Here is a 12,627-nt window from a genome sequence, read left to right as displayed (position 1 = left end):
ATCAGCCGGCGCGCGTCCCGCCCTTCGGCCGGGAGACGTCTGGTGGGCGGGGATTCCGCTGAGCGACGGCTCGCGCAGCCAATCGGCGGCCGGCTTTGCGGGCGCTGCGGCGGCGGCCGGGCAGGGTGTGCGGAGCGAGGGGCCGCGGTACCCGGCGAGGTAGGCCGGGGTCGGGCGGGGGAAGCAGCGGAGCCTGCAGGCTGGCGGCCTGCCGGGGCTGAGCAACGGGAAGGGGTGCCTGGAGGCGGCTGAAGGGTGCCGGGCTCGGGCCGGCAATGAAGGCGGCGGGGTGGGAGAGCCTCGCTCTGCGCTCTCCGCTCGGCCCGCCGCGCTGAGCGGCCCCGTCCCGCCCCGCTTTGCACCCGCAGCCTCGGGATGGAGTCCGCGCTGACGGCCAGCCAGATCCGGCAGCGATTCATTGACTTCTTCAAGGAGAACCGGCACACCTACGTGCACTCCTCCTCCACCATCCCTCTGGATGACCCCACGCTGCTGTTCGCTAATGCCGGCATGAACCAGGTAGGATTCCGGCTCCGGTCCGTGCGGCAGCCGAAGCAGTGAAGCCGTTTGCGGAGCCTTTGGCCGTTCCTTCCTAATAAACGACGCAGCTCCTCAGTCGTTTGTGAAACAACGAACGAGCTGCAGGTGTCCCCGTCCATTGCAGTGGGGTTGGACTAGATGGCCTCTAACGGCCCTTGAGTTTTCCAGCTCAAACCGTGGTCCTGTGAAGCAGAGTTGAATGCCCATCTTTCCTTAGCTGACTCCTTTCCAGCTGTGCTCGAGTTCACCTTGCAGGCGGTTCAGTTCCCCCTTCACCCATCACTGCCAGCTCCCTGAGCAGAGCTGCTTTCCCATTGCTCTGGTTTCACTGAAACGAGGTTTGTGTTCGGCTGCTTGCATCCTGAAGTGCCCTCTAACACCAAGGAACTACCAGAGTCTTCTGCTGACTGCATGGAATATTAGCATCGTGTTCTCCACCTCTGGTCACCAAGAGGTGGCTGCTGCATCTGCAGCAGTGCTATTGCAGAGTTGGCAAGAGAGCTTTCTGTGCTTCCAGGGCTGACGGCGCAGAGATGGGAGCGCTGCCAGCCTGCCCTCCTTGACCCTTTGGACCACAGCTAGCACTGCAAATAGTTGCAGAGAGAATCCTGGCACAAATGACCACCAGCATCTCTAGGGAGCAGTTGGAGCTAGGCTGCTGGAATGGTTTTTCTGGCTGTTTTCAGTTCATTTGGAAGTTCTGGGGTTTGCTGTGCTGCAGGCATGCGTGCTGGGTCCTGCACCCTCCTCACGTGCAGCAGACTGAAGGCTGTCTCTGAGACATCCAGGCCAGCAGTGCCATGATATAGAAGATACTCAGTGCCTTGCTGTTGCTTTTAACATCTAAAACCAGGCCCTTAGTGCTCTCCTTAATTCCTCTTTTTTCTTTCCCCTCAGTTCAAACCCATCTTCCTCAACACTATCGACCCCTCGCACCCGCTTGCTAAACTGAGCAGAGCCACCAACACTCAGAAGTGCATCCGAGCTGGGGGCAAGCACAACGACCTGGATGATGTGGGAAAGGATGTCTACCACCACACTTTCTTCGAGATGTTGGGCTCCTGGTCCTTTGGGGATTATTTCAAGGTAAAATAGGCTGATCTGAAACTCTTGCACGAAGTCACATCTCTGTGAGCTCAGCAGAGTGTTTGGCAAGAAGAAGGAGACTGTTTGGGCACAGAGGAGCTCCTAAGGTACACTTGGCTCCTCCAGCTCTGCAGAATATTTTGTGATAAATTACTTAAGGTTTACAGAACTGATTATGTTGTATTAGCACTGGCAGTTTGAAGTCTTCAGGTAGAAGTTTTAGTGGCTGTCCTGGAGCTGCGGTCATAACATAACAATATTCCCAAGCTTCTTGCTTGTGTGAGGTTCATATTACAAAGGGATTATGAAGAATACAGCATTATCAATAGATTTCAAAGGCTTTTTTATTTTTTGCTGAGGATTATAGGCTTTCACTTGATTTCACCTGATCACACCTATATAAGGTGTGCTGTGTGACCTGTTTGCTACATATACTAGTTTTCTTATTTCTTATGCCAAAGGTCTGAAAGCTCTGGATTGTTTCTTAGATAGCTGTCCTGGCCCTGCTCCTGTCAGTTAGGGCTGGTAGTACAGGAGGACCTCAGGAGGGACTTTGTGTGGAAGGTTTCTGCATGTTTGAATGATACTCTGAGTAGATCCTAGTCAGCCAGTGATCCCCCTATAGTAGCCAGTACTCTCACTGAGCAGGTACTGCATGCTGAAGAGAAGGTCTGTTTGCACTCACATAGTCAGCTCCTCTTTCCTTCTGCAGGAACTTGCTTGTAAACTGGCACTGGACCTCCTCACCAAGGAGTTTGGCATCCCTGCAGAAAGACTCTACGTCACTTACTTTGGTGGAAATGAGGCTGCAGGACTGCAGCCTGACCTAGAGTGCAAGCAGATCTGGCTGGATTTGGGGTGAGGGCCTCTAACTGAGAAAGCTTCGTGTTTTGATGAACAGCTGCCACCTGCCTTTCTTCAGAGAAAGATGTTGTGTGCTGAGGCAGAGCACTTACAACAGGAGGTTTTAAAAAATGCAAGCATCACCAATAATGTTTGCAGGGCGGTAGAGCTGCAAAGCCACAAGGAAGCCCTGATACTAGATAGAAGAGGCTGAGACTCAGGTCAAGCCTTAGAGTTTTCTTTGCAGACCCTCCTTTCTAAGCTTAAGAACATAAGAAGTGCCCTGCTGTGTCAGATCAATGATCTGTCTGTCTGACAGCAGTTAAGATGCTGTTCAGGGAAAGCAGGCAAACCTGGCTGTGATCTGTACACTTTTCTTCTCCTCCCTGCACTTGCAGTCAGTGGATCAAGTATGTTAGCAGGTCATTCATCCCTTCCCCTTAGTCTCTGCTTGGGGATGTGCTCATTCAGCCTCAGTCTGATTCTGTTTTGAGCCTATTAGATTTCTCTAACCCTCAGTTTCCCACTCAGTCTTGTCCTCTCCGGTGCTACTCTTGCTTGTGTTGATGTCAAAGATGCACCTGTGTTCTCAGTGGCAGCCTTGGTGGGGTGTTGTGTCCATCTCTGCCTTCCAGCTGGCACTCCTCAGCGCGGAACCTGGGTGGTAAAGTCTTAAAAGTTAGATTCTTGAATTGTCAGAGGCAGACTGACCCAGAGAACGAGCGGGCAGAGATTTCTCTGTTGAGACTCCCTCACAATTGGGGAACCTCCTGCCTTGCTGTAAGTCTCTTGTTCAGTGGGAGCTTCTTGTTACAGGCTGGCTGAGGGCAGGATTCTGCCTGGCAATATGAAGGATAACTTCTGGGAGATGGGTGACACAGGGCCCTGTGGCCCTTGCAGCGAGATCCACTATGACCGAATTGGGGACAGAGATGCTTCACACCTGGTCAATCAGGATGACCCCAACGTCCTGGAGATCTGGAATTTGGTGTTCATACAGTTCAACAGGTGAGTGAGAGCTGCTCCCCAGTGCAGCAGCTGCTTGGCTGCATTCCCAGTGCTCTAACCCAGGTGCCTCTGCACTGCTTTGCTGTTTGCTGGGGCCTTCTTCCTATACCTGCAAACATCTTCAGCAATTTGGATGCTGTAGCAAGCTGAATTCTGATATTGTCCCACTACCTCCATCCTGACAGCTTGTCTTTCTTTCTGTGTCTGGGCAGGGAAGCTGATGGGAACCTGAAACCTCTTCCCAAGAAAAGTATTGACACTGGGATGGGTTTGGAACGACTGGTTTCTGTGCTGCAGAACAAGATGTCCAACTATGACACCGACCTTTTCCTTCCTTACTTTGAAGCCATCCAGAAGGTACAAACTGGGGAATCTGGGCCTGATCTCACTGCATCCATTGCCTGGATCCCTGGGGAGATGTGTGGGGCGGGTCAGGTTGGAATGGTTGTATCTGCAGGTCTCTGTTTTCCCAGTTACTGCCAGCCCCATGGGTTTTCCTTTGCTGAGGGTAGGAGCTCTGGCTGGCCCAATAATTACTGCCTTGGGGGATATTTCCCAAGGAAAACAAGGGACAGGAGTAGTGCAGCTTTCCCAAGTGTTTCTAGCAAACTGCACCACGTGCAGGCACTGCTTTGTTGTAGCTGTGTTCTTCTCTGGGGTACAGATAGAAACACCCTGAAGCAGGGAAGCTGGGACCCTCTCCCAGCTGGCAGAATTTGGAAGGTTTCTTGGCTGGGCAAGTTATGTCAGGCCAGAGTCTATGAACCAGTGTGCAAAACAGATGTTTTCCCTCTTGATTCTTATTATGATGTGTCCTTCTTCATCCCTCTTCTGTCCTGGGATTTTAGTGGTGGATTAAGCTGCCTTTACCTCCCTCTGCTCCTTGATGTCCTTCAGCCCTGAGAATGCAGGCACTGTGCAGAGCTCTCTGTCTTCCCCCACTCACCTCCCTCCCAGAGGAGTGTGCCATCTCTGTAGGATGAGTTTGGCTTCTGAGATGCTTCCCTGTTGCTCTGCCCTGCTGCTGATCCCTGTGTTCTGCTCCCCACGCAGGGCACGGGTGCCAGGCCATACATGGGGCAGGTTGGTGCTGAGGATGCTGATGGCATAGACATGGCATACCGTGTGCTGGCAGACCACGCACGGACCATCACACTGGCCCTCTCTGATGGTGGCAGACCTGACAACACTGGCAGAGGGTAAGGAGGGAGGCTGCTGCAGGGCTGCTGTGTCCGTTCTGTTCAGCGTGGTGTGTCTCTGGGAGGTCTGAATTCAGTGGGTAACAAAGCATTAGTGCAGTGTATTTGAGTCTTTATGGCAAGGTCCACTTGAAAAACCAGGACACGTGGGTCTGAGCATTCTTGTGACTCCTACAGAGAGGACTGCTGTGGACTGATAGGCATAAAAGCTTGTTTGGTGCAGTACTGCTGTCAGAAGAGCAATGAAATTTGGGCTGAGGGGATGTGCTGTGGGTATGGCTGGACTCAGCACTGACTCTTAAGCACGCAGCAAATCTGAGCCGTGGGGCTGAGGACTGGGCAGGATCCCTGGTGCATCTCCTGAGAGCAAATCAGAGGTGTGACACTTGCATTGAGGGGCTCTGCTGTTTTATCACTGAGAGGGCAGTGAGACCCTGACACACAGACTGCCCACGGGTGGTGTGGATGCCCCATCCCTAACCTCAAGGCCAGGTTAGATGGAGCCCTGGGCAGCCTGATGCAGTGGTTGGCAGTCCTGCTTATGGCAGAGGGGTTGAAATGTGATGATTAAGGTCCATTCCAACCCAAACTGTTCTGTGATTGTATTTCCTAGGTATGTGCTGAGGCGGATTCTCCGCCGAGCTGTGCGTTACTCCCACGAGAAGCTCAATGCCCCCAAAGGCTTCTTTGCTACACTGGTGGACGTTGTGGTGCAGTCACTGGTAAGTTCTTTCCCAGCTCCATTGCATCTGATGGTGTCATCTGCTGAGGTGTGCAGATCTCCACGCTGAATCCTCTTGGGTGTGCAGGGAGATGCCTTTCCTGAGCTGAAAAAGGACCCAGATATGGTGAAGGACATTATCAATGAAGAAGAGGATCAGTTCCTGAAAACACTCAGCAGAGGACGTCGCATCCTGGACAGGAAGATCCAGAGCATGGGCGACAGTAAAACCATTCCTGGTGAGGCCGTGGCTTCTGTTTGGAGGCACCAAAAGGCTTTCATCATGGAATAAATGGGACTGAGGGCCGGCTTGGGCTGGGAATTGGGTGTTAGTGGAAAGTGTAGAGGGCAGAACTGGAGTCAGCAGACCACTGCTCTCTTCTCTGGCCTGTGTTTGCTTGCTCTGAGCTGCACAGACACGACATGGCAGTGTGATCTCTGTGCCCAGGAGACTGTTAGTGGGGAGACTCTTGGGTGCTTGTGTCAGTCAGACCTGTTCATTGTCCTGCTATAGTGCAAAGCTCTATATTGAGGAGCAGTGTCTCATGGAGCAGGGGTGCTGAATTCTCTGCTTTTTCCATGCAGGTGACACTGCCTGGCTGCTGTACGACACTTACGGTTTCCCTGTGGATCTCACTGGGCTGATAGCAGAGGAGAAGGGCCTTGTTGTGGACATGGAGGGCTTTGAGGAAGAGCGGAAGAACGCACAGGTAGATGACAGCATCAGGGGTGGCTGATCTGAGAGTGGGCAGGGAGGGAGGTTCCCTTAGTTTTAATCTGTGGCTTTGAGTTCCTGCTCCTTTCTTACTGCATGCTCTCTACCCCTTGAGAGAGTCCAGGGGCCCTGGAGCCCTTTGGGAAGCTTTCCCAAGAGCCCTTTGGGAAAGACCAGGGCACAAGGCCAGAGCTGTCATCCAGCAGTGCCAGGGTGGGTTTTCTTAAACTTTGGTTCTTGTCATTGGCAGCTCAAATCCCAGGGCAAGGGTGCCGGAGGGGAGGACCTCCTCATGCTGGACATCTATGCCATCGAAGAACTAAGGGCCCGAGGGCTGGAGGTGACAGATGACTCACCAAAATATGGTTATACCTCAGATCCCAGCGGTACCTATGGTATGAAAAAGCCCTCTCAGAACCACCCTCTGCTGCCCAATCCTTTCCTCCCACATCTCCCTGGGAGGAGCTGCTTTGTCTTCCCGGGGCATCTGACTTAACGAGGTCCCCTCTGGGTTCATCTTTCCTGGGTGGGAGTGGAAATGTGTGCAGGTGAATAGTTGTGCAAGGAAGGGTCAGGACACTGAAGAAAATCATCTTATCCTGTAGCTACTGCTATAGTTCTTCCTCCTTACCCCCTGGAATTGTAGCTCCTGCATTGGCTGGGAGGTGTTGCTGTGAATGAAGTTCTGCTCCCATATAGTGTCTCGTTTCATTGACGTTGCCTGTTGTCTTTGGTGACAGATTTTGGGAGCCTTGTGGCCACAGTGAAAGCCATCCGCAGGGAGAAGAAGTTTGTGGAGGAGGTGTCCACTGGCCAGGAATGTGGGATAGTGCTTGACCGGACCTGCTTCTACGCTGAGCAGGGTGGGCAGATCTATGACCAGGGCTACATGGTCAAGGACGACGACAGCAGGGAGGATGTGAGTCTGTCTGAGAGCCTTTCACTATTCTCAGCCTCACCTGCAGCCTGGCAGCTGGGTGCAGAGAAGGGGCCAAGTGAGCTCCAGTGATTTCCTGTCTTGGGTCAGGACCTGCACAAGTTTCCTTTTTGGGGGTGCAGGATGGAAGAGATGTGCTGAAGTTGGTTCTTGCTTGGGAGGTTGCACTGAACTCTGCTGCAGCATCAGGCTGTTGCTGTGCCATGGTGCTTGTGGTGGTGGTGCTGGGGTGGCTGTGCTGAAGGACAGTGCTTTTAAGCTGAGGTGGGGACCTCTTTCAGCTCTGCTCTGCATGGGAACATCTTGCTTTCCCATATCCCACACACTGCTCCAGCTCTCACTTACACCTTTCCAGCTGCAGCCTGGGACTCTGGCAGGACAGTGCATCTCCCTTGACCTCTCACTCACCTTACTGGGTACATTTCCCTCTTTCTACAGAAAACTGAATTCACTGTAAAGAATGTGCAAGTCCGAGGAGGTTATGTGCTTCACATAGGGACTCTGTATGGAAGCTTGAAAGTGGGAGACCAGGTCCACCTGTCGATTGATGAGGTGAGTTAAGGCATGGTGTAACGTGGCTTTGTCTCTTGGCCCTGTCTCCTTCCTTTGGAGCAGCATGGCTGCTGCTTTGGAGGCATGGAGGTTGGGTCCTGCTCTACCTGCAGCACGTGGTTCAGGCAAACTGAGTCAGGGCCTCTCCTTCTGGGATCTGGCTTCCCCCTTCCACGAGGCAGATAACACTGCTGGCTCAGCCACGCTCCAGGCCTTGCTGACCTGAGCAGGACCACACTTTTGGCCCTGAGCAGGGGGATGGAATGCATGTGCAGCACCACTGTGTTGCTGGTGACAGTGGAGAGCCTGGGCTGTCTGCCCTTCTCCAGACGTTGCTCCAGCAAGTTGAGCCTGCTGAATGGAGCCCAGTCTGCAAAATGTGTTTCCCTTCCCTTTAGAGGCACCTTTGGAGCAAGAGAGAAGGCATGTTGCAGGGACAGGCATACTGCTCTATCCTCGGCCTCCCTCCAGAAAAGCCCAGCAAGGCAGGGAAAAGCTGTGTACAAATGTAGAGGGGAATGTCCTGCTCCTATAGCTGAGGCTCCAAGGCAGCAAGTTGTTTCTGGTGAAGCAGCACAGTAGCCTCTACCTCCACAGCTGGAGGTGATCCTGGCTGTGCAGTGTGGGACCCCATCTAACAAGGCCTTTCTCCATCAGACCAGGCGGAGACCAGTCATGAGCAACCACACAGCCACCCACATCCTCAACTTCGCCCTGCGCTCAGTGCTGGGAGAAGCAGACCAGAGAGGGTCTCTGGTGGCACCAGACAGGCTGAGGTTTGACTTCACAGCCAAGGGAGCCTTGTCCACACAGGAGATCAAGAAAGTTGAAGGCATCGCCAACCAGATGATCGAGGAGGCAAAGGTGGGTTGGTCAGCTTGAGGGGTTAGCCAGTTTGCTAGCCCCGTCCTCCAGGAAGAATCCTGCCCTTTTCCTGCAGATCTATGCACTGGCTTGCTGCAGTGTTTGAACTGGGCTTGGGGGACAGCTGAGGCACCAGCTTTCAGTAGCAGTCTTCCTTGAATCCCATTCTTAAACTGCACACCCCTCCTTGGAGTTGAGCTGTGTGTGAGGTGTAACATGGATAAGAGCTTGTTATGTTGCCATTTCCCCATTGTGTGAGGACAGAGAGGAAAACTTATGCCTTGGTCATCACCTCTTCCCACCAACCTTTCATGTAGGGACCATCTCCCTGTCTCTTTAATCTTTGGGTTTGGCTGGTATACTTATGCTTATGAAAAAGATACTGTGAGTGAAGTTTTTGGATGGCCTGGGATGCTGGAAGTGTTGCCCAGTACAAGTCTTCTGAGCTGCTGGTGCAGCACTGTGCAGATTTGTGTTGCTTCAGGGGATTTTGAGTGGGAAAATTCCATGTATATTGATCTGTTCCTTCGTTCCAAGCCCTCTCCAGCTTGAAATGGTTCCTTGCCTGCTCTAGTGTCACACTGTCTGCAAACGCCAAGAGGTTTAGCAGAGCACTTTAGAAGATCTGTCAGTTACCTTGGGATCCCTGTAGCTCAACCAACCCCAGGTCAGACGGAGTTTTTAAATCCCTTTTAGGATCTTTCAGATGAAGTCAGGATACCCTGGAAATGCAAGCCCTCAGTCGCATCTAACAGGACCAGCTCTCACCTGCATCCTTTTCCTTTGCTCTGCAGACTGTGTATGCCAAGGACTGCCCTCTCGCAGCAGCCAAAGCTATCCAAGGGCTGCGGGCAGTTTTTGATGAGACCTATCCTGACCCTGTCCGTGTGGTCTCTATTGGCATCCCTGTGGAGGAGCTGCTGGCTGACCCCTCCGGCCCTGCGGGCTCCATCACTTCCATCGAGTTCTGTGGAGGGACGTGAGTATCTGGAGAGACCAGGGAAGGTGGCAGGGTGGGGGAAAAGCAGTCTCTGTGAAGCCTGAGCTTCTGAGGGCGGTAACGTGGTTGTGTGCTGGGCAAGGAAACTGCCTGCGTGCTGTCCCTGCCCCCCACACAGTGTCTGACAGCTCTGGTGCTTGCCACCCTTCCCTCACTCTTAAACTTTTAGTGGCTAGGTTGGGTTTTCTGTCTATTCCTTGCTACTTCTCCTTGGCAGGGTGGTTTCCTGGTTTCCATGCTGAATGCTGCTGAGATGAGAAGTGGACTGGTCTGTTAACTCTCTCTTGTTGTGGGTCTCTTTCTGGGTTCTTTCCTAAGGCACTTGCAGAACTCTGGCCATGCTGGGCCCTTTGTGATTGTTTCAGAAGAAGCCATTGCTAAAGGCATCCGGAGGATTGTGGCAGTCACTGGAGCTGAAGCTCGGAAGGTAAGGGGAGGCAGGAGTTGTTCTCTTTCGGGAGGATCTTGGCAGTCCTTCTGGCAAGGGAGGATTAAGCCAGAGCCTGGCTCTGGGCAAGCACTGCCTGCATCGGCTCTGCTGCATTCTTGGGAGTTACTGAACTCTATGCCTGGTGCTGCTGCCTTCCTGACATTTCTTTTGGGGATGGCCTGGTAGCTCCCCCTGTGTGACGTGACTCAAATTGTGTTCTGCCAGGCCCTCAGGAAGGTGGAGAGCCTCAAGAAATTGCTGTCAGCCCTGGATGCCAAAGTGAAGGTCCAGACAGCTCCCAACAAGGATGTGCAGAAGGAGATCACAGACCTCAGTGAGGTGAGGGTGGCAGCAGTGCTGGGACCTTATTTGCTGGCACTGGGTGTTATTAATGAAGCCTGAGCTGTTTCCTGCTTCTCTGTTTCCTCCCCTGGGACCTCTTTGTCTTGGTTACTCTCGTGGGGTTAATTGCTGGTGAATTTGTCTTGTGCCAACACTTTTGTAGGACACAAGCTCAACAGAGGTCTCAGCCCTGTGTACTTTGGGTGCTGCAGCTCACACCTGAACTTGTTGGATAGTGGGACAGGGGAGCTCAAACCACTTGGAGGTTCACGAATGCAGTGCAGCATACCCTGCCTTCTGCCATGGCCACCTGCACCTTTAACCCTCCCTTGTCCTGTTTTGCAGATGTTGGCCACTGCTGTTATCCCACAGTGGCAGAAAGATGAGCTGAGAGAAGCTGTTAAAGCACTGAAGAAGGTTATGGATGACCTGGACCGTGCAAGCAAAGCTGACATCCAGAAACGAGTGAGCCCTGGCTGGGAGTAAAAGACAGCATGGGAGGGCTGCTGGGGGCTGTCCTGGGAGCTCCACTTGTGCACACTGCAGAAAGGAGCTGAGCTGTGGCTCCTTCTCTGCTTGTTCCTTGGAAGATGGGGTGCTTCTGAAGCTGGGTGCAGGGTAAGGCTGGTGCCTGGGTCTTCCTTTGGATCCCATCGGATTTTCCTGGCAGAGGAACCACGCACATCGCTGCTGCTGCTTTGCAGAATGCATACCCTCCTCTGAGTGTGGGTTTTTTTTTTCCTAGCACTGCGGTGTGGGACTGCCTGAGGCTGGGCTGTGGGTGTGCTGGGACATCTGAGGGGCCTCTGCCTGCAGGGAACTCTGGTCTGGGTGGTTCTTGTGTCCGTGTGCATTGTGCAGACACATGAACAGTGCTGTTTGTCCTCAGGTACTGGAAAAGACAAAGCAAGTCATTGAGAGTCACCCTAACCAGCCACTAGTCATCATGGAAATGGAAAATGGGGCCTCAGCGAAGGTATGGGAAGGTCTGATTGCTCCTCTTTGTGCCTGAGGGGCAGTTGGGTGGGCTCTGTTTGCTCTTGGAGACAGTGCTGTGTTACAGAGACATTAGGCCAGCTGCCAGCTCTGAGGAGGGGCCGAGGAAGAGAGAGAACACGTCTGTAGTGTGCCTTGTGTCCCAGCTCCTGGACTAACAAATGGGTTTGCAGGGGTGGGTGGGTCTGAAGCATTCCCCGAGCTTCCAAACCTGGTCAACTCTTTGAAAGGGCAGATAACAGCAGGGCAAGGGAAAATGGTTTTAAGTTGAGGGAGGGAAGATTTAGGTTGGATGTCAGGGGGAAGTTCTGTACTATGAGAGTGGTGAGGTGCTGGAACAGCTGCCCAGAGAGGCTGTGGATGCCCCGTCCATCCCTGGAGGTGTTCAAGGCCAGGTTGGATGGGGCCCTGGGCAGCCTGGGCTGGTATTAAATGTGGAGGTTGGTGGCCCTGCCTGTGGCAGGGGGTTGAAACTTCATCCTGAGGTCCCTTCCAACCCTGGCCATTCTGTGGTTCTGTGTGGTGAGAATTTCCTCTATGGAAATAGCATTGGATTCCAGGTGAGACTCATCCCAAAGGAGTCACGACAATAAAAGTGCAGGCTTAAACGTTGGAACAGCCAAGCTGTAACGCCCTATTTAAATTTCCACTTTGGGAGCCTCACCTGGTGCTGTTTCACACTCCTCCATGGCTGTCCCCATCTCTGTGATGCTCTCAGCTAGGCTGGAGTGTGCAGCCTAGGGGAAGGTGAGCCAACGTGCCTTGTTCCTCCTGCAGGCCCTGAATGAATCACTGAAGCTCTTCAAGACTCATTCCCCCCAGACTGCCACCATGCTCTTTGCTGTGGATAACGAAGCGGGCAGGATCACCTGCCTGTGCCAGGTGCCCCAGGTCGGTCTGTGAGCTTCTCTGCTTTTCTCAGTGGCAGAAAAGTGAATCTCATACGATGTGACCGAGTCACCGTGGTGGATGAGAGCCACAGCTTTGTGTTACCGCGGTGCTGCCAGGGGGTGGAGCAGGAGGGGAAGGGAGAGAGCTGGGGGTCAGGAGCCGTGTATGAAAGAGCATCCATCACTGCCACCGGGCTGGAGGTCGAGCTCCTTTTTCCCCTTTTCCTCTCCAGGAGACAGCGCAGAAGGGCCTGAAAGCCAACCAGTGGGTGCAGGAGGTCTCTGCCCTGATGGATGGCAAAGGTGGAGGGAAGGACATCTCGGCACAAGCCACGGGCAAGAACGTGAGCTGCCTGCAGGAGGCCCTCCGCCTGGCCACGGACTTTGCCAGGCTGCACCTGGGGGAGCTGAAAAACTGACGGAACCTCACGCACCCTCTCCTTGCCCCTGCTTTGCTGTACGAACCCCGCATCCAATAAATCATAGAATCGATCAGGCTGGGAA

General features: G+C 53.3%; 1 protein-coding gene across 1 annotated transcript; it reads left to right on the top strand.

Annotated features, from left to right (window-relative positions):
- The first annotated feature begins 33 nt into the window (after positions 1 to 33).
- Positions 34 to 12,615, top strand: AARS1 (alanyl-tRNA synthetase 1). Its single transcript, XM_031615193.2, has 21 exons — positions 34 to 159; positions 369 to 519; positions 1,438 to 1,626; positions 2,339 to 2,484; positions 3,286 to 3,477; positions 3,690 to 3,834; positions 4,531 to 4,676; positions 5,290 to 5,398; positions 5,486 to 5,636; positions 5,983 to 6,107; positions 6,363 to 6,507; positions 6,853 to 7,031; positions 7,488 to 7,601; positions 8,259 to 8,465; positions 9,260 to 9,444; positions 9,784 to 9,892; positions 10,121 to 10,234; positions 10,583 to 10,702; positions 11,127 to 11,213; positions 12,011 to 12,124; positions 12,357 to 12,615. The coding sequence occupies exons 2-21, from the start codon at positions 376 to 378 to the stop codon at positions 12,540 to 12,542; spliced, it is 2,907 nt and encodes a 968-aa protein (XP_031471053.1). The 5' UTR covers positions 34 to 159; positions 369 to 375; the 3' UTR covers positions 12,543 to 12,615.
- Positions 12,616 to 12,627: the final 12 nt, after the last annotated feature.

This window comes from Phasianus colchicus, chromosome 13, assembly GCF_987193195.1.
Source record: "Phasianus colchicus chromosome 13, bPhaCol1.hap1.1, whole genome shotgun sequence".
NCBI lineage: Eukaryota > Metazoa > Chordata > Aves > Galliformes > Phasianidae > Phasianus > Phasianus colchicus.
This window is presented reverse-complemented; position numbering and strand designations above follow the sequence as displayed.

Coding starts and splice junctions, on each gene's coding strand:
- AARS1 (XM_031615193.2), top strand. CDS start 376: ATGGAGTCCGCGCTGACGGCCAGCCAGATCCGGCAGCGATTCATTGAC. Junction 3,835..4,530: donor ACTTTGAAGCCATCCAGAAG/GTACAAACTGGG, acceptor CTCCCCACGCAG/GGCACGGGTGCCAGGCCATA. Junction 9,893..10,120: donor CTGGAGCTGAAGCTCGGAAG/GTAAGGGGAGGC, acceptor GTGTTCTGCCAG/GCCCTCAGGAAGGTGGAGAG.